Source organism: Entelurus aequoreus, linkage group LG21 (genome assembly GCF_033978785.1).
Source record: "Entelurus aequoreus isolate RoL-2023_Sb linkage group LG21, RoL_Eaeq_v1.1, whole genome shotgun sequence".
Taxonomy (NCBI): domain Eukaryota; kingdom Metazoa; phylum Chordata; class Actinopteri; order Syngnathiformes; family Syngnathidae; genus Entelurus; species Entelurus aequoreus.
In genome coordinates this window covers 1,611,103-1,637,237 of record NC_084751.1, presented here as the reverse complement: position 1 = coordinate 1,637,237, position 26,135 = coordinate 1,611,103, and the positions used below count along the sequence as shown (strand labels likewise).

General features: G+C 37.8%; 2 protein-coding genes across 24 annotated transcripts in view; both read right to left on the bottom strand.

Annotated features, from left to right (window-relative positions):
- Nucleotides 1-4,514, bottom strand: part of pdlim5b (PDZ and LIM domain 5b) — a 131,712-nt gene extending 127,198 nt beyond the window's left edge. The window contains exon 1 of one of the 4 annotated variants that reach the window (XM_062032182.1): nt 4,485-4,514. The gene's annotated coding sequence lies outside the window, so the exon portion shown is untranslated. Of the gene's footprint in view, nt 1-3,769; nt 4,003-4,484 lie in introns of those variants that run through there. The other 3 variants (XM_062032184.1, XM_062032180.1, XM_062032181.1) reach the window with 3 other exon arrangements.
- A 12,935-nt stretch (nt 4,515-17,449) lies between these two features.
- opn4xa (opsin 4xa) overlaps nt 17,450-26,135 on the bottom strand; it is a 56,714-nt gene continuing 48,028 nt past the window's right edge. For 15 of the 20 annotated variants that reach the window (XM_062032163.1, XM_062032164.1, XM_062032173.1 and 12 more), the window contains 3 exons: nt 24,837-24,961; nt 24,558-24,660; nt 17,450-17,998 (listed from right to left, as the gene is read on the bottom strand). In XM_062032163.1, coding sequence (XP_061888147.1) covers nt 17,912-17,998; nt 24,558-24,660; nt 24,837-24,961 — 315 coding nt within the window. In that variant the 3' untranslated portion in view covers nt 17,450-17,911. Of the gene's footprint in view, nt 17,999-24,523; nt 24,752-24,836; nt 24,962-26,135 lie in introns of those variants that run through there. The other 5 variants (XM_062032170.1, XM_062032176.1, XM_062032178.1 and 2 more) reach the window with 5 other exon arrangements.

Genomic DNA, 26,135 nt, shown 5'->3' with positions numbered 1-26,135 from the left:
TGTGGACGCCGTCTATGCTCCACATGCTGTAAGTCTTTGCTGTCGTCCAGCATTCTGTTTTTGTTTACTTTGCAGCCAGTTCAGTTTTAGTTTCGTTTTTGCGTAACCTGCCCTAAGCGTCGATGCTTTTTCTTAGCGGCACTCGCCTTTTGTTTATTTTTGGTTTAAGCATTAGACACCTTTTTACCTGCACACTGTCGTCTGCATATTGTGATCACGTCAAACCATGTTCCCGACATCTACAAAGCAATTAGCTACTTGCTGCCACCTACTGATATGAAAGAGTATCACACGGTTACCGTATTTTTCGGACTATAAGTCACAGTTTTTTTTCATAGTTTGGCCGGGGGTGCGACTTATACTCAGGAGCGACTTATGTGTTAAATTATTAACACATTATCGTAAAATATCAACTAATATTATTTAGCTCATTCACGTTAGAGACTAGACGTATAAGATTTCATGGGATTTAGCGATTAGGAGTGACAGATTGTTTGGTAAACGTATAGTATGATCTATATGTTATAGTTATTTAAATGACTCTTACCATAATATGTTACGTTAACTTTCCAGGCACGTTCTCAGTTGGTTATTTATGCGTCATATAACTTACACTTAGTCAGCCTGTTGTTCACTATTCTTTATTTATTTTAAATTGCCTTTCAAATGTCTATTCTTGGTGTTGGGTTTTATCCAATAAATTTCCCCAAAAAAATGTGACTTATACACCAGTGCGACTTATATATGTTTATTTCCTTCTTTATTATGCATTTTCGGCCGGTGCGAGTTATACTCCGAAAAATACGGTACTCTGCCAAGCTCTAGACAGCACTGACACGCAACAACGGCACATTTGCGGATTATTATTACTGGTTTGCAAAAACTATTTTTAACCCAAATAGGTAAATGGGTTATACTTGTATAGCGCTTTTCTACCTTCAAGGTACTCAAAGGGCTTTGACACTATTTCCACATTCACCCATACATTCACACACTGAATCTATGTAGCGCTATCACCAAATGACTATCGCCCCATAGATCTTCTGTGCCAGTGCATTGAGCAAGTCAAACACTGGATGTGCCAAAATTTCCTACAACTAAATGAAGATAAAACTGAGATAATTGTTTTTGGTGCTAAAAAAGAAAGGTTTAAAGTCGTCCAACACCTTTAATCACTGTCCCTGAAAACCTCAAATAAAGCCAGAAATCTTGGGGTTATTTTAGATTCTGATTTACATTTCGACAGTCACATCAAATCAGTAACAAAATCGGCCTACTGTCACCTCAAAAATGTAAAAAGACTTAGAGGGCTCATGTCAGCTCAAGACTTTGAAAAACTTGTACATGCCTTTATTACCAGTAGGCTAGACTATTGTAATGGTCTCCTTGCAGGTCTTCCCAAAAAAACTGTCAGGCAGCTACAGCTTGTTCAGAACGCTGCTGCTAGAGTTCTAACAAAGACCAAAAAAATGTGAGCACATTACACCAATTCTTAAATCCTTACATTGGCTCCCTGTACATCAGAGAATTGATTTCAAAATCCTCCTGCTCACATATAAATCACTACATGGTCTAGGGCCCAAGTATTTTACTGATATGCTCCCACTATATAAGCCCTCTAGATCACTAAGATCTTCTGAGACCAATCTGTTAGCGGTTCCAAGAGTAAACTCAAATCAAGGGAGATCATCATTCAGTCACTATGCAACACATAGCTGGAATAAACTTCCTGAAGATGTCAGACTTTCCCCAACTCTGACTACTTTTAAAACTAGACTAAAGACTTTTATGTTCACCTTAGCTTTCAGCTAAATCTTTTAACTTTTAACGTCTGCACTGTTTTTATTTTTATTGTCTGCATTTTAATTTTGCTTTTATTTTCTTTCATTTCACTTTGTTGTCTGTGAAGCACTTTGAGTCTGCCTTGTGTATGAAAAGCGCTATACAAATAAAGTTGCCTTGCCTTGCCTTGCCTTGATGGCGGGAGCTGCCATTCAAGGCCCTAACCACGACCCATCAGGAGCAAGGGTTGAAGTGTCTTGCTCGAGGACACTACGGACGTGACTAGGTTGGTAGAAGTTGGGGATCGAACCAGGAACCCTCAGGTTGCTGGCACGGCCACTCTCCCAACCGCACCACGCTATCCCCTATGGGTGAAATAGGTGAAATGACATATTTTCCCAAGGCACACTAGACCAGGGGTCACCAACGCGGTGCCCGCGGGCACCAGGTAGCCCATAAGGACCAGATTAGTAGCCCGCTGGCCTGTTCTAAAAATAGCTCAAATAGCAGCACTTACCAGTGAGCTGCCTCTATTTTTTTAAATTGTATTTATTTACTAGCAAGCTGGTCTCGCTTTGCTCGACATTTTTGATTCTAAGAGAGACAAAACTCAAATAGAATTTGAAAATCCAAGAAAATATTTTAAAGACTTGGTCTTCACTTGTTTAAATAAATTCATTAATTTTTTTACTTTGCTTCTTATAACTTTCAGAAAGACAATTTTAGAGAAAAAATACAACCTTTTTACTTTTTTAAATTCCTTCCTCTTCTTTCCTGACAATTTAAATCAATGTTCAAGTAAATTTATTTTTTTATTGTAAAGAATAATAAATAAATTTTAATTTAATTCTTCATTTTAGCTTCTGTTTTTTCGACGAAGAATATTTGTGAAATATTTCTTCAAACTTATTATGATTAAAATTCAAAAAAATTATTCTGGCAAATCTAGAAAATCTGTAGAATCACATTTAAATCTTATTTCAAAGTCTTTTGAATTTCTTTTAAAATTTTTGATCTGGAAAATCTAGAAGAAATAATGATTTGTCTTTGTTAGAAATATAGCTTGGTCCAATTTGTTATATATTCTAACAAAGTGTAGATTGGATTTTAACCTATTTAAAACATGTCATCAAAATTCTAAAATTAATCTTAATCAGGAAAAATTACTAATGATGTTCCATAAAAAGATTCGAATTAGCTAGTTTTTCTCTTCTTTTTTTCGGTTGAATTTTGAATTTTAAAGAGTCGAAATTGAAAATAAACTATGTTTCAAAATTTAATTGTCATTTTTTTCGTGTTTTCTCCTCTTTTAAACCGTTCAATTAAGTGTAAATATCATTAATTATTAATAATAACATAGAGTTAAAGGTCAATTGAGCAAATTGGCTATTTCTGGCAATTTATTGAAGTGTGTATCAAACTGGTAGCCCTTCGCATTAATCACTACCCAAGAAGTAGCTCTTGCTTTCAAAAAGGTTGGTGACCCCTGCACTAGACTGTATCTCACCGCACACAGTGGTTGAAAAACACTGGTCTACAGATATCTACAGATAGAACAATTTCCCTTGTGGATCATTAAAGTTTGTCTAAGTCTAAGATATCAATGATTAGTGTGTGGGGAGAATTTACTCTGGCATATAGCCTTAAAAACACATTCTAATCAAGTCAAATGTAAATTGGAGCCCAATTATGTGTACTTGCCAGACACATGTAGCCACACCCCACGTATAGGAGTCATGAGAAAGTCATAATTAAGTCTGTTTACTTGTTTGCACCACTTCAGCATTAGTCTTACAGTAAACAAGTAAAAAGCTGACTAAAACTTGGAACTTTTCATAAAGTTTCTTCGTAAAACTGAGCTAGAACTCAAGCGTGACATTAATATTGCGTCAAGGCAGCATGTTGTTTTAAAGTCGCGCGTAAAGCACCAGCAAGGCGACGAGAGCGTACGCATCTCCCCGAGAAGAGTGCACTGTCCCGGGCTTACCTTGCCTTGCGAAGCCGCTATCTGCCGGTGCTCGAATGTGGGGGGGGAGAGAGACGAGGAGTCTGTCGGTTCTCAGCTCCGGACTGAGTGAGCGCCTGCCTGAGCGGAACTGGGACTTCCGCATGCACGCATGCCGGTAGGAGGGCTCACAGCAGCGAGAGCGAGAGAGAGCGAGAGAGAGAGGTGAGTGGCCCCAGGCTACAGCGACAGGCTTAGGCTTGTTTTACGGCTGAATAGGTGAGTCCGCCCCCGTCCCTTTAGAGCGTGTTAATGACGCCGCCATTGTTGTTTTTGGGGACTTCTGCTAGCTAAATCCCATGCTAGCTCTAGGGAGCAGCTAATACAACTGTGAAAGGAGCCAAAAGTAGCCACAAATAACTAACACTAACTACTCCTGAATATTAAAAACACTTTTTTTTTATTTGTCTGTGACACATTATAATTTCCAATACGAATAGTAATCAATTGGTATTAGCCAATTTATTTTAGTTTAAAATTGTTTTTATTTTTATTTTATAAACCTTTATTTATAATATGCAACATTTACATACAATCAAGAAATAATAATTAAGTTAAAGTACCACTGATATTCACACACCCACTAGGTGGGGTGAAATAATCCTCTGCATTTGACCCATCACCCTCACCCCTTGGGAGGTGAGCAGCAGCGGTGGCTGCGCCCGGGAATTATTTTGGTGACTTCAATCCTACCTACCTTTTCTCTTCACCATTCACCTTCCTTCCTTTCTTCTTCCTACCAACCTTCCTTCCAAACCACCCACCGTCCTCCATCCTACTACATTCTATCTTAACCACCTATACCTCCCTTCCTTCAGCCTGCCAACCTTATTTCCTTACACCAGGGGTCGGCAACCCGCGGCTCCGGAGCCGCATGCGGCTCTTTGACCACTCTGATGCGGCTCAGCTACATACCTGCCGACCCCCCCGATTTTCCAAGGAGACTTATGGATCTCAGTGTCTCTCATAGATAACTCCCAGGGAAAAAATAATCCTATTTGGACTATAAATACTAAATAAAGGGCGTGCCCTAATTGCACTGCAGTAATTGTCCTCTGTAGCATTTACATACAGCATGCTAGTCCAGCTACATGTTGCATGTTGTTATTACTTGCACACACAGGAGACAGCAAAGCATACTTACTCATCAGCCACACAGCTTACACTGACGGTAGCCGTATCAAACAACTTTAACATTGGTACGTTACAAATATGCGCCACACTGTGAACCCACACCAAAAAAGAATGAAAAACACATTTCTGGAGAACATCTGCACTGTAACACAACATAAACACAACACAACCATTACCCAGAATCCCATGCAGCCCTAACTCTTCCCATCTAGATTATACACCCCCGCTACCACAACCCCCCCACACATCAAACCCCCCCCCCCTCTCCTTGCGTTGGTTGAGCGGAAGAGTTAGTGCTGCATGGGATTCTGGGTATTGGTACCGTCAGTGTAAGATGTGTATTGGTACCGTCAGTGTAAGATGTATGGCTGCTGACCTAGTACGGAAGCGTTAGTGCTGCATGGGATTCTGGGTATTGGTACCGTCAGTGTAAGATGTGTGGTTGCTGAGGTGGTACGCCTTGCTGTCACTTACGTGTGGTCAAGCAGGTACACTGTTAGAGCAGACTGTAGAGGGCGCCAAATGCAGTGTCATCACGCTCTGATATTCGGGAGTCTCCCGGGAAAAATGAGAGGACTGGCAAGTATGACGCTATCAAGCGCCATTCATTCAAAACTCGCAGGCTGCACCAACATCAAATGTCCACATTAAAGTGTGTGCCAGTGCGTGTGTCGGAGACCCCTGGTTAATATAGCACAAAGCATTTAAGCTCTGTATGCAGTGTTTTTCATTTTAAATTGTAAATTTTTTTTTGTGGCTCCCATCACTTTCTTTAATTTGTGAAACTTGCCAAAATGGCTCTTTGAGTGGTAAAGGTTGCCGACCCCTGCCTTACACCTATCTTCTTTCCTTCCATACAACCTACTTTCCTCCATCCTACTTACTTTCTACCTACCTTCTTTCATCCTACCTACCTTTCATCCTAACTACCTATCTTTCTTCCTTCATCCTGCCAACCTTCTTTCCATGCACCTATCTTCTTTTCTTCCATACCACCTACTTTCCTTCATCCTACTTACCTTCTACCTACCTTCCTTCATCCTGCCAACCTTCTTTCCATACACCTACTTTCCTTCATCCTACTTACCTTCTACCTCCCTTCCTTCATCCTGCCAACCTTATTTCCATACACCTATCTTCTTTTCTTCCATACCACCTACTTTCCTCCATCCTACTTACCTTCTACCTACCTTCCTTCATCCTACCTACCTTCTATCCTAACTACCTATCTTTCTTCCTTCATCATGCCAACCTTCTTTCCATACCACCTACCTTGCTTGCTTCCTACCATAGCACCTACGTTCCTTCCATACAACCTACCTTCCGTCATCCTACTTACCTTATGTCCTAACGTCCACATTCTTTCCTTCCATCCTACCAAACTTCCATCCATATCACCTACCTCTCTTTCTTCCTTCATCCTAAGTACATGTCAAACTACTTCCTTAACGTAAATGACCGCCATAACCACAACACCAGGGGGAGCTCCACTAACCACGTTAAACCCAGATTCCGAACTAACAAAGGTCTTAACTCATTCTCTTTCTAGGCCACATCAATGTGGAATGCGCTCCCAACAGGTATAAAAGAAAGGGCATCTCTATCCTCCTTCAAAACCGCACTAAAAGTTCACCTCCAGGCAGCTACAACCCTAAACTAACACCCTCCCCGGATTGCTAATCATCAAATGTAAACAATCAAATGCAGATACTTTTTCTTATGCCTTCTGATCTCTCTCTCTCTCGCTCTCTTTCTCTTTCTCTCTCTATATGTCCACTACTTGCTGTCCATATCCTACCCCCCACATCCCCCTCCACACCCCTGATTGTAAATAATGTAAATAATTCAATGTGATTATCTTGTGTGATGACTGTATTATGATGATAGTATATATGATAGTATATATCTGTATCATGAATCAATTTAAGTGGACCCCGACTTAAACAAGTTGAAAAACTTATTCGGGTGTTACCATTTAGTGGTCAATTGTACGGAATATGTACTTCACTGTGCAACCTACTAATAAAAGTCTCAATCAATCAATCAATCAATCCTACCTTCTATCTTTTCTTCCTACCTACTTTCCATCCTACATCCTACCTACCATCCCTTCGTCCTTCCAACCTTCCTTTGATCCTACCTACCTTTTGTCTTAACCATTCACCTTCTATCTTTTCTTCCTACCTACTTTCCATCCTACATCATACCTACCATCCCTTCATCCTTCCAACCTTCCTTTGATCCTACCTACCTTTTGTCTTAACCATTCACCTTCCTTCTTTCTTCCTTCCGACCTTCCTTCCATACCACCCACCGTCCTTCATCCTACTTACATTCTATCTTAACCACCTACCTCCCGTCCTTCATCCTGCCAACCTTCTTTCCTTACACCTACTTTCCTTCATCCTACTTACCTTCGTCCTGGGCATGACGTTAAAGTGCATCCGGCAGTTGAGGCCCCTCTAAGGGGATCTTGGGGCACTAGGAGGTTAACCCCTTTACTACTGTTACCCCAGGTGACCCTTGGCAAAGGCCTAGTACCTGACTGCCCCCTAGCCAGGGATACGGTGAAGACCTCAACGGCGGAGCAGGCGGAAGACGGTAGATGTAAGAACTACCACAACGGCTGCGATGGCGGAAGAAGGCACCTCCACATCCATGTGGGCCCAGTTATGGGGAAATAACAACCCAAGACCTCAACGGTGGAACAGGCGGAGGATGATTGCTAACCCTATGGAGCGTCACAACGACTGGGATGGCGGATGAAGGCTGCAGCAGAAAAGGGTCCCCAATCGTCTTGGACTCCATGCCACTGGACCTTGACACGGATCTGTCAAGGATCGTAGGGTGACTGTCTGTGCACCAGTCTCCCCACGTTAAACAAAGTCACGCAAAGGCATCCTCCATAAAGGGATACCCCCCTACCAGGAGGATCGTCATACTCGTTCGAGTGACCGCCGATGACTTACCTTCTACCTAAAGTTAAAGTTAAAGTACCAATGATTGTCACACACACACTAGGTGTGGTGAAATTACTCTCTGCATTTGTTCCACCTCCTGGGAGGTGAGGGGAGCAGTGAGCAGCAGTGGTGGCCTTGCTTGGGAATCATTTTGGTGATTTAACCCCCGTTTCCAACCCTTGATGCTTAGTGCCAGGCAGGGAGGTAACGGGTCCCATTTTTATAGTCTTTGGTATGGCTCGGCCGGGGTTTGAACTCACGACCTACCGATCTCAGGGCGGACACTCTAAACACATAATCAAAACAAGTACAGAAATAGTACAAAACAGCGCCAGGGGGTTGTAAACTCGATAAAGTAACTAAAATAGAATGCAAAATATATATATGTAACAAAAAGTTCCGTAAATAATCCAAATTTGGAACACAGCATCATAGTTTTCACAGCTTTTTGGGTGCTAGAGGTAGAGAGCGTATTAAAGTGGAGTTCTAATTATTTTTTAAAGGCACAAAAAACAGGTCGGGTTCTGAGAAACTTACATTTGTGAATATAAAACTTAGCCAATAGTATAATGAGGTTGCAAAGGTAAAATTGCTTTTCAAATTTTTGTGTAAATCCAAAATCGCACATCTTTAAAACAAAGCACAAATTTGCCGTGAATATTGTCCAGGATGAAACAACAGGCGGGATGATATTTGATTAGTATTAGAACCGGCCCACGGGCCACAGCCGCCTGCTGCTGTTTTGCACGCAACAATACTCCATTACCCACAATGCAACGGTAACCCGTGAACTCACTACAGCACCGCAAGTGGGCCTCGGCTTCATTATTCATCTGCATTCAGGGCACATGTCAACTTTCAGCAACCCACCCTCACCAAAAATGGCTAAACGGAAGGTGGACGGTGAGAACTGGGGGTTTTCAAGCCAGGTGGGAGGCAAACCTGTGTGTCTTCTGTGTGGAGAAAGTATGGCTGTATTGAAATAATATAATCTAAAAAGGCACTATGAAACATCTAAGAAAATCAAAGACAAACATATGGACACGGAACAAAGGCTACAGAATGTGGAAGAATTAAAATGAGGTCTTAAGTTCTTAAGCCTGTTAAGCTCTGTTCACAAAAGCCACATCACAAAGCTATGGTGTCGTTTTGATAACTGACACCATGTTTAAAGGCCTACTGAAATGAAATGTTTTCATTTAAACGGGGATAGCAGATCCATTCTATGTGTCATACTTGATCATTTCGCGATATCGCCATATTTTTGCTGAAAGGATTTAGTACAGAACAACGACGATAAAGTTCGCAACTTTTGGTCGCTGATTAAAAAAAAGCCTTACCTATACCGGAAGTAGCGTGACGTCCCAGGAGGAAGGATTCCTCACAATTCCCCGTTGTTTGCAATGGAGCGAGAGAGATTCGGACCGAGAAAGCGACGATTACCCCATTAATTTGAGCGAGGATGAAAGATTTGTGGATGAGGAACATTAGAGTGAAGGACTAGAGAGGCAGTGCAGGGTGTATCTTTTTTCGCTCTGACCGTAACTTAGGTCCAAGGTCTCATTGGATTCCACACTCCTTTTTCTATTGTGGATCACGGATTTGTATTTTAAACCACCTCGGATACTATATCCTCTTGAAAATGAGAGTCGAGAACGCGAAATGGACATTCAGTGCCTTTTATCTCCACGACAATACATCGGCGAAGCTCTTTAGCTACTGAGCTAACGTGATAGCATCTGGCTCAAATGCAGATAGAAACAAAATAAATAAATCCCTGACTGGAAGGATAGACAGAAGATCAACAATACTATTAAACCGTGGACATGTAACTACACGGTTAATAATTCTCAGCCTGGCAAAGCTTAACAATGCTGTTGCTAACGACGCTGAAGCTAACATAGCAACCCGGACCTCACAGAGCTATGATAAAAACATTAGCTCTCCACCTACGCCAGCCAGCCCTCCTCTGCTCATCAACACCCGTGCTCACCTGCGTTCCAGCGATCGACGGCGCGACGAAGGACTTCACCCGATCACAGATGTCTGCTATCCAAGTAAGTCCTCTTTGTTGTGTTGCTGCAGCCAGCCGCTAATACACCGATCCCACCTACAACTTTCTTCTTTGCAATCTCCATTGTTCATTAAGCAAACTGCAAAAGATTCACCAACACAGATGTCCAGAATACTGTGGAATTGTTCGATGAAAACAGAGCAGTTTGTATGGTGACACATTGGGTACGAATACTTAGGTGCCGTCGTGACGTCACGCGCATACGTCATCATACATAGACGTTTCCAACCGGGAGTTTAGCGGGAAATTTAAAATGTCACTTTATAAGTTAACCCGGCCGTATTGGCATGTGTTGCAATGTTAAGATTTCATCATTGATGTATAAACTCTCAGACTGCGTGGTCGGTAGTAGTGGCTTTCAGTAGGCCTTTAATTATAATTGTAATATTTGAATGATGATAAATGAATGTGTTGTGGCAGTATGCGGATTTCACCAATGCGGCGGTGTGCGGAAACAATCGGTTGCTTTTCCAAACATTTTTAATAAACTGCCAACGTTAGAATGCTAAACAGGAAGTGCTTAAAGTTCAATGGCTTTGTAAAAACACAGACAGAGTCTAAGTTCATTGTGTTCTTCACGGTGTTTTAAAAACTGCACCATTTTTTTCCTCCGAGTTTTCAATTCACGTCAAGTGTTTTGCCCAGAGGATTATTTGTAGTATGGACATTTTCAAAATGTGCTTGTTCTATTTTTGGCTAAAGTGAGATAAAGAAAATAATCTGAAGTTGTCTTTATTTTTAAGTTATTATGCCATGATTTTACCGGTCCGGCCTGCGTGGGAATAGATTTTCCTCCATGTGGCCATTGAGCTAAAATGAGTTTGACACCCCGGTTAGCGCATGCGCCAAATTCAGCAACTTCTGTTTCCTACTTGATGGCAATTTTTCCTAAATATAAGCATGTTAAAGGGAACCTATTATGCAAAACCAACGTTTCTCACCCAGGGCCGTAACTTGTATTTGAGAAATACAGAGGTAAAATTTTGGTCCAACAGGAGCTTTGAAGGGCTGAAATCATGGGTATCCCAGCACCATATGAATACTATTACCTTGAGCAACACAATGAACAGTCCACTTTTGTTATCACTATGCTGTAGTTTAGCGTATTAAACAATGTTAACATCCTTAAAACATAGGTTTAAAAACTTTAATTTCAGCATGGAATTGATCCCTAAAACCTCTGTTTTGCATTGCAAATACTAGTGATGCGCACCATGAGAGGCACTGAAAAGTTAAGAAGGACTCCGTCTTCGTATGGGAATCAGTGACAAAGCATGACGTAGCTAGGAATATGTTCGGGGTAACATTTTAAATGAAGCACCTTACCATACAAAGAATGGTGCCAAATTGTGACGTCAAAGCATATCTCCATATATGGTAGAGATTTACCCGTAGAGCTTTGCACGAGTCCGCCATTGTCATCGGATGTTGTAGTCAATAAATTCCTTCTTTTTCTCTATGCTCTTGTTGTGGGGCAGACTGGCTCATACATGCACATGCGTCCTCCGCTGTTGCCATTTCTAATACAAAGTAGCGTGTAGTTTGAACTTTTATTCATCAGTAGACTCCATAGAGAAGCGATAAAAACTACAACATGGCTGACGGGGAGAAGACGCAGTCCAAGTGGAGGCATGTAAATAAACGGCGCATCCTGAAGCGACTGTCAGAAAGCGGCTTGGAGATGATCCGTAAAACTTAATCTATGCAACATTTTGACCAAAGACCCAGCATTACATGTTATGTAGATCAGTGTTTGTCAACCTTTTTTGGGGCAAGGCACATTTTTTTTCATAAAAAAAATACGGAGGCACACCACCAGCAGAAAACGTTAAAAAATGAAACTCCACCAGGTCGTCGTGCCTTATTTTGAGTTTGTTTGTGTTTTCCTAGTGCTTTAGTTCTTGTCTTGCGCTGTTATTTTGGTGGCCCTTCCTGTTTTGTTGGCGTTTTCCTGTAGCAGTTCCATGTCTTCCTTTGAGCGCTATTCCCCGCACCTGCTTTGTGTTAGCAAGCAAGACTATTTAGTTGTTGCTATCCTTCTTTGTGTGGACATTGTTGATTGTCATGTCATGTACGGATGTACTTTTTGGACGCCGTAAGTTTTTGCTGTCGTCCAGCATTTTTTTCTGTTTACTTTGTAGCCAGTTCAGTTTGACTTTCGCTTTGCATAGCCATTGCCTTTTCCTTTCCCTTTTGTTCATTTTTGGTTTAAGCATTACATACCTTTTTACCTGCACGCTGCCTCCCGCTGTGGTCTGCATATTGGGATCACAACAAACCATCCTCGTCTCACCCGACACATTCCGACTTTTACAAAGCAATTAACTACCTGCTGCCACCTACTGACATGGAGTATTACATGGTTACCTTGCCCAGTTCTACACAGCACATACACTAAGCAACGGCACATTATTTGCAGATTATAATTATTGATTTGCAAAAAAGATTTTTTGGACCAATTACGTGAAGTTGCGTAATTTCCCACACAGTGGCTGAAAAACACTGATGTAGACCACAAGGAAGTGTTTTAAATGTAGAAAAAAACATAATATGACCCCTTTAAGGTTCGCCACAGTACTCATAACCTGAAATAATAAACAATGACACTTTAAAATAACGCTTATAAATCCGCATTGTTCATTATTCAAACTTGAAGCTGCCTTTTTGTATCATAGCTTTGTTATTAGTTTATCTCGAACATCCATAGTTACAATACCGCATCAAAAATGTCCAATGCCTCAGTACAAAAGAAGTAGGAAGATTCAGAGTTTATTTACTGTAATCCCAGCCCTCTTCCGTTTCATAGCGATTGCTAACACATTTGTTGTTCACTTCCTGTGCTCAAGCTGTAACAAAAACAAATACAGAAATAGCAATAAACATATCTCACAAATGCATAATTGTAATTCACATAATGAGATAAATACCTAGCAGCATATTGCTTTTGAAGTAGGCCTACTCTATTTTTCAGCTATGATTTTAGCCATCCAAATACTTTCAATGCACACACACTACCGTTCAAAAGTTTGGGGTCACATTGAAATGTCCTTATTTTTTAAGGAAAAGCACTGTACTTTTCAATGAAGATAACTTTAAACTAGTCTTAACTTTAAAGAAATACACTCTATACATTGCTAATGTGGTAAATGACTATTCTAGCTGCAAATGTCTGCTTTTTGGTGCAATATCTACATAGGTGTATAGAGGCCCATTTCCAGCAACTATCACTCCAGTGTTCTAATGGTACAATGTGTTTGCTCATTGGCTCAGAAGGCTAATTGATGGTTAGAAAACCCTTGTGCAATCATGTTCACACATCTGAAAACAGTTTAGCTCGTTACAGAAGCTACAAAACTGACCTTCCTTTGAGCAGATTGAGTTTGTGGAGCATCACATTTGTGGGGTCAAATAAACGCTCAAAATGGCCAGAAAAAGAGAACTTTCATCATCTCATCTGAAACTCGACAGTCTATTCTTGTTCTTAGAAATGAAGGCTATTCCACAAAATTGTTTGGGTGACCCCAAACTTTTGAACGGTAGTGTACGTTGGTATTTTAAAAAATATTTTTAATGACTCAAAGACCTAAACTGTGGCAGCGTGGCAGGAAGTTGTTGCAAATGCGTCAATCAAGCTGACCTTCGAGATGAACTGCGAAAAAAGGGACACTACTGTCTTCATTGCCTGAGGAAAGTGTCACGTCTCCACATAGATAGAACCATGTTGTCACCTTTTTATCGGGCATATATTGAATCCATTCTGTCCTTCTCCCTGGTGTCATGGTTTGGTAGTTTGTCCTTGAGAAACGAGTGCGCACTAAACCAAATTGTAAAGTGGGCTAGTAAGCTTATAGGTGAGCCGCAACTCAACCTATCTGACATCTATGCCACACAGGCGAGCTCGACTATTCACCTTTACGCAGTGAATTACAGCTCATTGTTCCTTTTTGTAGGACTAAACGATATAGGAATACTTTTGCACCTGCTGCCATCCCACGCTTAAATAAGGCTGTCAAAAGGTGATTTTTTTTTTGTTTTAGTTTATTATGCCAGAGCATTTAATCACAAGGATTGTATTGGTTTATTATGCCAGAGCACTTTAATCGCAATGATTTTAGTGGTTTATTATGTATTATATTTTATTGTTCTACAGTGTGCTTGTATACTGGTGATCGTTTGTGGATTTTTTAAAAATGTTTTTATGTTTTATATGATTTGTGCTTGCTTGCTTCATTCTGTCTTGACGCTGAATTACAAATGTCTGCACAACTATTGTGACCTTTACCTTGATCAGGCATTTAGAGAATCAGGCAGTGACAGGACCATTTGCGGAACATGCCTATTTTATTTTTTTTTTTTTTAAATTTACAACAGACACATAGTAGAAGTTTTTTATCAGCAAAAACTGGAAAAAAATGAAGCAAAAAGACCCAAAGTGGAAAAAAACTTTTTCAAAGCCTTTTTGTAAGGAAATATATACAAATATAATTTGATTTGTCAGTGTGCAACCCTACTAGAAAAGAGGGGCCACCACTGGTGTGGGAGTACCACTATTGGTACACAGGCTCCATCTAGTGGTACTCAAAAAATATTTTTAATCATTATTATACTAACTAGAAATAAATAGAGTACATAAGATATGATTGTAAAAATACAAATGAATGAACCAAAAGTGTGCTGAAATTGAATAGAAGTGTTCCTTGTTTAACTTACCTCATCTATCACAAGCCAATTTACCTGCACGTGCAAACCACATTGCAAGCTAGAAAAAACGGTGGTACTTGTAAAGCCAAATACCTTTTAAAGGTCCTACTAAGAGCAAAACGTTTACTGCTTAATAATATATGTTTAATTTTTTCTTTTTTCTTTGATGCGCACATCACAGTAGCTCCTTTGACTTCCTTCATTTTACTTAATTTTTGGTATTATTCTCAACTTTTCTTGCTTATATTTTATCACTTATCTTTTCCATAAACCACTAATTATGGTTCGTGGGCGCTTTTGTTAGCTGGATCGACTCTCTATTTTATGCTGCCCTTTTTTTCGCTGCAGCTGTTACATATACTGTAATATTGTACATGGTAATTGGGATTTGTCATATATTGTATATAGTAAATAAAAATATAATATATCAGTATATATTATATACTGTGTATATAATATGTAAATATTACATATATGTTATATTGCTACTATGGTACATTTTTAGTCTACTTTATAACTGCATTACCCTTTCCATCCATGGTAACTGAGCTACTGTGTGGAACAATTTCCCTTGTGGATTAATAAAGTTTGTCTAAGTCTAAGTCTAATTAAAGTTTCCTTAAAAGCCCTTTTTATCAGCGACAAGAACCTGAAACCATAAACTGTTCCTTTTTTTTAGTTTGTATAAAGCAGGGGTCACCAACCTTTTTGAAACCAAGAGCTACTTCTTGGGTACTGATTAATGCGAAGGGCTACCAGTTTGATACACAGAAATTGTAATTTTTTGCCAGAAATAGCAAATTTGCTCAATTTACCTTTAACTCTATGTTATTAATAATAATTAATGATATTTACACTTAATTAAACGGTTTAAAAGAGGAGAAAACACGAAATAAATGACAATAACATTTTGAAACATAGTTTATCTTCAATTTCGACTCGTTAAAATTCAAAATTCAACCGAAAAAAAGAAGAGAAAAACTAGCTAATTCGAATCTTTTTGGAGAAAAAATAATAATAATTTATGGAACATCATTAGTCATTTTTCCTGACAAAGATTAATTTTAGAATTTTGATGACATGTTTTAAATAGGTTAAAATACAATCTGCACTTTGTTAGAATATATAACAAATTGGACCAAGCTATATTTCTACCAAAGACAAATCATTATTTCTTCTAGATTTTCCAGAACAAAATTTTTTAAAGAAATTCAAAAGACTTTGAAATAAGATTTACATTTGATTTTACAGATTTTCTAGATTTGCCAGAATAATTTTTTGGAATTTTAATCATAAGTTTGAAGAAATATTTCACAAATATTCTTCGTCGAAAAAACAGAAGCTAAAATGAAGAATTAAATTAAAATGTATTTATTATTCTTTACAATAAAAAAAATACATTTACTTGAACATTGATTTAAATTGTCAGGAAAGAAGAGGAAGGAATTTAAAAGGTAAAAAGGTATATGTGTTTAAAAATCCTAAAATCATTTTTAAGGTTGTATTTTTTCTCTAAAATTGTCTTTCTGAAAGTTATAAGAGGCAAAGTAAAAAAAAATGATGAATTTATTTAAACAAGTGAAGACCAAGTCTTTAAAATATTTTCTTGGATTTTCAAATTCTATTTGAGTTTTGTCTCTCTTAGAATTAAAAATGTCGGGCAAAGCGAGACCAGCTTGCTAGTAAATAAATAACATTTAAAAAATAGAGGCAGCTTACTGGTAAGTGCTGCTATTTGAGCTATTTTTAGAACAGGCCAGCGGGCTACTCATCTGGTCCTTACGGGCTACCTGGTGCCCGCGGGCACCGCGTTGGTGACCCCTGATATAAAGCATGTGTTGCACCGAATATGGTTTCTGTTATTATTGTTGAATTGTATAGAACAGTGGTCCCCAACCACCGGGACCGGTCCGCGGACCGATTGGTACAATAATGTATATATTGTGTTTTTTATGTTGATTTCATTTAAAAAAAAAAAAAACATTTTTATTTCTTCCGCGGACCGATTGGTACCGGGCCGCGCAAGAAATAAAAAAATAAAAAACATTTTTATTTTTTTAATTAAATCAACATATAAAACACAATTTATACATTATATATCAATATAGATCAATAGTCTGCAGGGATACAGAAAGCAAATTAAAAATCAGAATAGTTAACAAGATTTAAAAAAATATGGATAAATAAATGAATACTACAAATAAAAAAATAATATATGAAATACAATATTTTTACATACATAAACACAAAATAAAACGTGTCAACAAGTTGCATAAAATAAATTAAAAATACAATATAAATAAGGCACTGCACAAAACAAGATATCAAACCAGTACGACTAACAACTATATTACAAAAAAAGGGGATCCTACAGAGTTCTCTATTTGGGCTTTTTAATATTGCATTAACTAGAATGACTTACAAATTACTGTACACCAGGGAGTACTGTAATTACCTAACGTTACATTATTATTTTCCATAACAATTTAGCCCCCTCCACAATGTTAACCCGACGTTAAAACAGAACTAGCTATTTATTGATTAGCAATTGCCGGATCATGTAACACAGGGGTGTCAGACGTACGGCCCGAGGGCCGGATCAGGCCCGCGAACAGGTTTTATCCGGCCCGCGGGATGAGTTTGCTAAGTATAAAAATTAACCTGAAATTTTTGAATGAAAGAAACTGCTGTTCTAAATGTGTCCACTGGATGTCGCAATAGCAATTATTTGTATCTTTGTAGATGATGCTACATATGTACAAAATAAACCAAATAATGTTAGTACATCAGTGGAGGAAAATGATCAAACTACATAAATAACATACTGTAATTTGATTTTGATAAAATGTTTATCTTGATAGATTGAAAATTAACACCAACTGATGAACATTATCACATAATTTATTCAGAAAATATAAATAACGACAAATAAAGTATATATACTATTAACCGCAACAGGTAATTGTAAAAAAAAAAAAATCCAACATAAATATTATTTGTACAATTTCAGAATGTGCTTGTTCTATTTTTAGACAAAGAAAACAATCTGAAGTTGTCTTTATTTATTTTTTTAAGTTATCGTGCCGTGATTTTACCAGTCCGGCCCACTTGGGAGTAGATTTTTCTCCATGTGGCCCCCGATCTAAAATGAGTTTGACACCCCTGATGTAACATTAGCTTAATGCTAAAAAGCCAGTTTACTATCACATTCTGTAACAGACAAATAATTTCATGTAGGCTAACGTAACCTACCTGCTACCTCTGTCTTTTTCTCGTTTCTCCTCCTCTTTTCTTCCCTGGGCACCTGACAGTTTTGGCCGTTTTGACATCTTGTGTTGATTTCTAGATGTGGTGACGTACAAAAAGAGTCATGATACGGGAAGGGAGGGGGCGCACCGTGCGGGGGGAGGGGGGGCGTAATGTTGTAACAAATAATATTTCTATTAAATAGGCTTTACTTTGCATTTTAATTAACTTGGGATTATTTTTTGTATTTAGAAATAATAGTACAACTTTTATTTTTTATTTATTTTTTTTTCTCCAACATTTGTCGCACTGGCGTGGCGCCCCCTGATGGACGGCGCCCTTAGCATTTGCCTATACGGCCTATGCCACGGGCCGGCCCTGCTTCTCAGACCAGATCCTCAATAGTTGTGTATCTTTTACAATCAAGCAAAACACAACAAAAATGTAAAAAAAAAACAACAGAAAAATATGAATGCAAAGTGTAATAAACACCTACAATAGGATATATTATCACGTAAAAATCTGCTTCCACATCTGAAAACAAACCCCGCCCACTCTGCTTTGTTCCTCTCTGAGCTGCTGTGGCGTAGATTACCGTAATAACTCCTATAACACCCAAAAGCGCAGATTCCGACCATTGAAATACTTTCTATAGTTCAAGACTTACGGTAATTTAAAAACAGCACTGCACATCATAATGGCAGCTACAGTTTTGATGTTAAAGGTCTAAAAAAATGATGTAGAACGTCAGGCGGGCCGGATTGACAATCTTAACATGTGCCCAGGTCTGCTCTAGTCCCATAGTTATAGATTACATACCCCAGTAAAAGCACTGTATATGAAATGCTTGCCTTTGGCTGCAGGTCAGCTGCTCTTCAGCTGCATGCGAGCATATGTCAATATATGGTAATAAATAAGACAGGAAAAATTCCCCCAGTGCAAACCTACTGAAGCGTACTCATTCTTTACATAAAAGCTCGAGCACATACCATTTGATCATCTTTATATGAGCACACAGTGGGGGGGGGGGGGGGGGGGGGGTAAACATTGTTCAAACTGTGGGGTTTGGCTGTTAAAAGGAAACACAGTATATATTGCTATAAAACAGGGGTCACCAACGGGGTGCCCGCGGGCACCAGGTAGCCCGTAAGGACCAGATGAGTAGCCCGCTGGCCTGTTCTAAAAATAGCTCAAATAGCAGCACTTACAAGTGAGCTGCCTCTATTTTTTAAATATATTTATTTACTAGCAAACTGGTCTTGCTTTGCCCGACATTTTTAATTCTAAGAGAGACAAAACTCAAATAGAATTTGAAAACCCAAGAAAATATTTTAAAGACTTGGTCTTCACTTGTTTAAATAAATTCATTTTTTTTTTTTTACTTTGCCTCTTATAACTTTCAGAAAGACAATTTTAGAGAAAAAATATAACCTTAAAAATGATTTTAGGATTTTTAAACACATATACCTTTTTACCTTTTAAATTCCTTCCTCTTCTTTCCTGACAATTTAAATCAATGTTCAAGTAAATTTATTTTTTTTATTGTAAAGAATAATAAATACATTTTTATTTTAGCTTCTGTTTTTTCGACCAAAAATATTTGTGAAATATTTCTTCAAACTTATTATGATTAAAATTCCAAAAAATTATTCTGGCAAATCTAGAAAATCTGTAGAATCAAATTTAAATCTTATTTCAAAGTCTTTTGAATTTCTTTTAAAATTTTTGTTCTGGAAAATCTAGAAGAAATAATGATTTGTCTTTGTTAGAAATATAGCTTGGTCCAATTTGTTATATATTCTAACAAAGTGCAGATTGTATTTGAACCTATTTAAAACATGTCATCAAAATTCTAAAATTAATCTTAGTCAGGAAAAATTACTAATGATGTTCCATACATTTTTTATTTTTTTTTTTCAAAAAGATTCGAATTAGCTAGTTTTTCTCTTCTTTTTTTCGGTTGAATTTTGAATTTTAAAAAGAGTCGAATTTGAAGATAAACTATGTTTCAAAATGTTATTGTCATTTTTTTCATGTTTTCTCCTCTTTTAAACCGTTCAATTAAGTGTAAATATCATTAATTATTAATAATAACATAGAGTAAAGGTAAATTGAGCAAATTGGCTATTTTCGGCAATTTATTTAAGTGTGTATCAAACTGGTAGCCCTTCGCATTAATCAGTACCCAAGAAGTAGCTCTTGGTTTCAAAAAGGTTGGTGACCCGTGCTATAAAATAAATAATTTTCTGCCAGGCGGTGCGTGATCATAAGAAAATAATTGCTAATGGAGTTATACGCTCAGCAAAGCCATATTATCTCCTAATCTCCTTCCCACGTGTCTGCATCCCATCTCAGCCTCGCTGTTCCAGTTCACACAAAACAATGATAACATAATTATTATTATGCATAACCCTGACTGATACAGATGCCTGATTACGTGTGTAAATGGAGCATAGTAGTGTGTAATTTAATTTACAAAAACAAATGGTAAGTAGCATCTTCACAATGTACGGAAATAGAAACTGTATGTCACATGCTGCTTTTTATGATTTATCACAGCATTCTGGGGCAAAACCTCAAACTTGTTGTAACACACAGTCAGTATTCATTTTGCAATATCTTTATTATTGTGGTTGCACTGCGCATAGTAAAAGGTGTATTTTTTTGTTTCAGAGAACACAATAGAAACACCAGATGACTTTACAGATGTAGCCCATTCTGCGGCTTATACATCGTATAATGTTGAAACAATCTAGTCACTCAACATTTTTTTATAATAATATCCAATAATATACTGTATATTAGGGGTGTCCATGTATAAAATTGGAGGATGTGGGGGTCACTTTGATATGTTTAACATTGTAATTCATTTAGAAAGCTCAAACCCATCCATTATCATTATTATTATTTTGGCAACTAAATGATAACATTCTTAAATATGTAGCAAATTGCGCAAGTATGTGTAAAAATTTAGGGGTTCCGGACTCAACACCCCCTTCTTCCCAAAAAACAAAACAAAACTGTATCAGTATTTGATTGACAGGAAATGTGACACAATTCAGGGAATTATTAAAAAGTAGCGCTGTGAAATTATACACTACCGTTCAAAACTTTGGGGTCACCCAAACAATTTTGTGGAATAGCCTTCATTTCTAAGAACAAGAATAGACTGTCGAGTTTCAGATGAAAGTTCTCTTTTTCTGGCCATTTTGAGCGTTTAATTGACCCCACAAATGTGATGCTCCAGAAACTCAATCTGCTCAAAGGAAGGTCAGTTTTGTAGCTTCTGTAACGAGCTAAACTGTTTTCAGATGTGTGAACATGATTGCACAAGGGTTTTCTAATCATCAATTAGCCTTCTGAGCCAATGAGCAAACACATTGTACCATTAGAACACTGGAGTGATAGTTGCTGGAAATGGGCCTCTATACACCTATGTAGATATTGCACCAAAAAGCAGACATTTGCAGCTAGAATAGTCATTTACCACATTAGCAATGTATAGAGTGTATTTCTTTAAAGTTAAGACTAGTTTAAACTTATCTTCATTGAAAAGTACAGTGCTTTTCCTTCAAAAATAAGGACATTTCAATGTGACCCCAAACTTTTGAACGGTAGTGTATATTATTTTAAATCAGATTAATCACACATTTGAATTTGCATTAGTCATGATTGTTACTCGCTTGCTTAATTTAAATTAACTTAAAAAGACCTCAATATTTGGACACAAATGCAACGTTATTGTCATTTAGGAACATTTTTTAAAAATGTTTTAGGGTACTTGAAAGTGCTCAAAACGTGGCAACAGTTATGTTTAATGTCAGGGTGTATTTTAAATTTACCAGCAAACACACCTCATCTTTGCACTGATATAAGCATTAACCGGATCACTGACATGTACCTGTCCACAATTACCGTATTTTCCGGACCATAGGGCGCACCGGATTATAAGGCGCACTGCCGATAAGTGGGTCTAGTCAGGTCTATTTTCATACAAAAGGCGCACCGGATTATAAGGCGCATTAAAGGGGTCATATTATTTTATTCTTTTCTAAATGTAAAAGACTTCCTTGTGGTCTACATAACATTTAATGGTGGTTCTTTGGTCAAAATGTTGCATAGATGATGTTTTACAGATCATCTTCAAGTCGCTTCAGGATGCGCCGTTTTGTGGGCGGTCTTATTTACGTGGCTCACATTCGGCCGTCATCTTTGTTGTAGCGGTGTAGCGTGCAAGGACGGGAGTGGAAGAAGTGTCAAAAGATGGAGCTAACTGTTTTAATGACATTCAGACTTTACTTCAATTAACAACGGAGCAGCATCTCCTCATCCGTGGCTCACTAGTGCAACAACAACGCCGGAAATGTGTCCCGTGAAAAACCGTACGACCGGAACTCTCTAATAACTAAAGTTCCTTGGGTGAATAATGTAAACTCACTACACCAGTATGTTTTAGCGCGTTCATGGTGAGTTTACTGACAGGTATAAGTGAGAAATTTACACTACTTTATATTAGAAATGGCAATAGCGGAGGATGAATGTCCCATAACAAGAAGATAGAGAAAAAGAAGAAGCTGTCATGTCTGTGTTGATCATGTTTTTGTTTGGCCATGTGCTGTTTGTTTTTTGGACACTTTTTAGTTCCTGGTTACATTCTCTTGTTTTGTCACCATAGCAACCATTAGTTTTCACCTGTCCTCAAATCACACACCTGATTCATTTGCACCCACGCACCTGTTGTTTATCATGTCTGTGTTATTTAAGCTTTTCATTTTCTGTTAGTCAGCCTGGCGACATCACATTCATGCTCTGCACTCTTGACACGCTGCTTACTCTGTCCAGGTCATAGTTCATGCTGCTCTTTTCTTGCCACGTAAGTTTTTTGTTTATTCATGTCACGTTTAGCAGTTCTTTTGTTTCATGTCCTTAGTCTACGTTAAGTGTAAGTTTTTGTTTCATAGTCAAGTTTGTACCTCCGCCTTGTGCGCGCCTTTAGTTTGTTCTTTTTGTTATAGTAAAAATAAATATGTCCTTACCATCACGCCATGTCCGCTCCAACTTTTATTGCATCTCGGGAAAACAAACAACCCAGAGTCCACGTATTGACAGAAGCTTATCGACTACGGTGTCACCACGGACTACAAAGGCGGACGTGCGCAAATTTTCAGGACTTATGCAGATCCCAAATAAACATCAGCAGGTACCAGAAGATAAGAAAAGTTGCTTTTGCATAATGTTTCGAAACAAAACGCCAGATAATATGTCTTACCTTATACACACATCATAATAATACTTCTATGTTGAAGCACAGTACAATCCATCAAGCGGTGCGGCTTCATAGTTTACCAAAATTGTACTAAAACATTTCGATAGATTTTTTGAGCACCGTGTGTAATGTTCTATATTTTCAATTAATGTTGGTGTTGTTTACTTGAGTCATATTGCAGTCTACACGTATCTCTTATGTTTGACTTCCTGGTCACACTTATCATTACACCATGTACCAAATAAAGTAACTTTGAGGTCGGTAAACAAAACCCGAATTATTCCGTAAATTAGGCGCACCGGGTTACAAGGCGCACTGTCGAGTTTTGAGAAAAATAAAAAAAAATGTTTTCAAGGAATTATTAAAAAGTAGCGCTGTCAAATGATTTTTTTTTTCAAATCAGATTAATCACACTTTTGAATTTGGATTAGTCATGATTAATCACCGGTTGTTACTCGCTTTCTTAGTTTAAATTAACTTAAAAAGACCTCAGTATTTGGACACAAATGCAACGTTATTGTCATTTAGGAACATTTAAAAAAAAAAAAGTTTTAGAGTACTTGAAAGCACTACATTTATTTGCTCAAAACTTGGAAACAGTTATGTTTCATGTCCAGTCAGGGTGTATTTTAAATTTGCCAGTTAACACAGCTGTTGGAGTCACTTCACTCATCTTTGCACTGATATAAACATTGACCGGATCTCTGACCTGTACCTGTCCACAATTAAGCTAAAGGGGCATGTGCAGTCAAAATAAATGGTGTGTGTATAATCTGCATATACACATGATTATTGCCATCATTTTTTTATAATTAATCGCATGAGTTAACTCGTTATTTTTGACAGCCCTCTTAAAAAAAAACTTTTGTGTAAGACCCCATTTTGGTTTGCAGGTGCCATGCAAAGGTTAATATTATCTGCCCAATATGTGGGCTGATTAAAAAAAAAAAAAAAGGTTGCTGGCCGCACTTTGGACACCCCTGATATATATATACAGTATAGTCAATCGTAAAATTCTGCTTTACAGATGCCAAGTCTGCACTGCATGGAGTGTATCAGTCATAGTCAAAGTTATTCATGTTAGCATCTGATGTTTTTCCTGAAGGGAAAAGGGCATCTATTTGAGGTGTGGCGTTTATTCGCTTATTGGGGAAGAGTGTCTAAGGAGGGGAGGCCACCATTTGAGGAGATATGGTATTCAACATTCAACTTGATGACTCCCAAGAGTTAACTTAGACGCCATCTTCTCTGCGCTCTTTGCTTTCCGCACAAACTCCACAGCCCAGCAGCTCTGGCGTCGAGTCCAGGAGGAGTTCTGTCCCAACAGAGTCCAGCTGGGCAAGGCCCCCCCCCGACATCACAGTCTCATTTTCTTTCCTCTGTACTTACGGCGGCCATCTTTGCTTGATGTTTAGCCATCCTCCTCTTGATCTTCCAGGTGCTTATCTTCATTCCGGGCTTCAGGCTCCTGCTGGCCTTCCCTCCCCCAAGCCTGGAGCATGACCATGTTGACTGACTCAAGTCACATATTTTGATTGTGCGCTTAGAGCTCTAGGACGGGTGTCTAGAATGTCAGTGAAAATCTACATTTGCAATCATTATAATCATTTTGCTTCATGATTGTCATCTAGATTTGGCACGTCTGCAGAATGTGAGCATCTGCTTTACCTGTCTTGACATTGTGGTCTCTTATCGTGGCTCCGTTGCGTCTCCTTCAGGGCTCCGAGGGAATAGCTGGACCTCAGACAACGGCGCTGGTCCATTGGATCGAGCTCCACGTCGCTCCAAACCTGCTGCAGGGCACAGGAGGTACTGTTACTTTAAACCATATACTTGTTTTTTATGGAAGGTCAAATTGGACAAAATTAAAAATTCTAATAAAATATTTGATAATTAAATTGTGTAATAATTAAATAAATCATGAACTAATAATTAAATTGTGTAATAATTAATTAAATAATTAAATTGTGTAATAATTAAATAAATCATGAACTAATAATTAAATTGTGAAATAATTAATTAAATAATTATATAGTGAAATAATAAAAACGATAATAATCAAATGAATGACTAATAAAATGTAATTGTACAATAAATACATAAAATGACATATTTAAGAACACATTTATGAATTTAATCCATCCATTTTCTACCGCTTGTCCCTTTCGGGGTCAAATTTAATACCGATTTTAATTAAATAATGACACATTTAAGTCATCACTTAAAGATACATTTATTTATTCAATTTTTTGTCCCATTTGACCCTGGATAGTTTTTAGCCAATCAGAAGCCTGAAGAAAGTCACTTCCCGAAAAGGCAAAATAACAGCAATGGTGATTCAAGATAAAAGCTACTCCTGATTATCAAACACACTTAAATAAAAAAGCTAAAATAAATCAAATGGACCAAAAAAAGATGATGATCTAAAATGTAAGCATAGAAAAATATGCAGATTTGGAGATAATTGTTCTTTTTTGGTCTTGGATTTAGTCTGGCTAAAATCAAATCTGTGTTTAATATTGTGTTCAAATTGATACATACAGTATACAGAGCATATGCTGAAAATATAATATTTTACCACTAAAATGTAATATTTTTGCCATTATTTCAAAATATAGCACTGGTGTTTTAAGTGTGGCTCTTTTTTGAAAATTGTCCCTCTGCATATACTTATATTACAATCAAATGTATTATAATAATCTATTTATTAGATATTACTATTAGTATCTGTCTCTGATAACACAAAACTAAGATGTTGTTTTGTTCAAGTAGGTTAGCTCAGCCTATATTATTTATATGAAAATAATAATTGACGAGCCAAAAAACTTGCTGTTTGCTACTAATTACATAACATGAATTATTGTGGTTGCTGCCATCTGGTGGAGTTGAAAAGTTACATCAAGAGGTTCCCTACAGCCTATTAGGGCTAATGTTTTATATACCCCTGGGATTTTATTATTTTATATA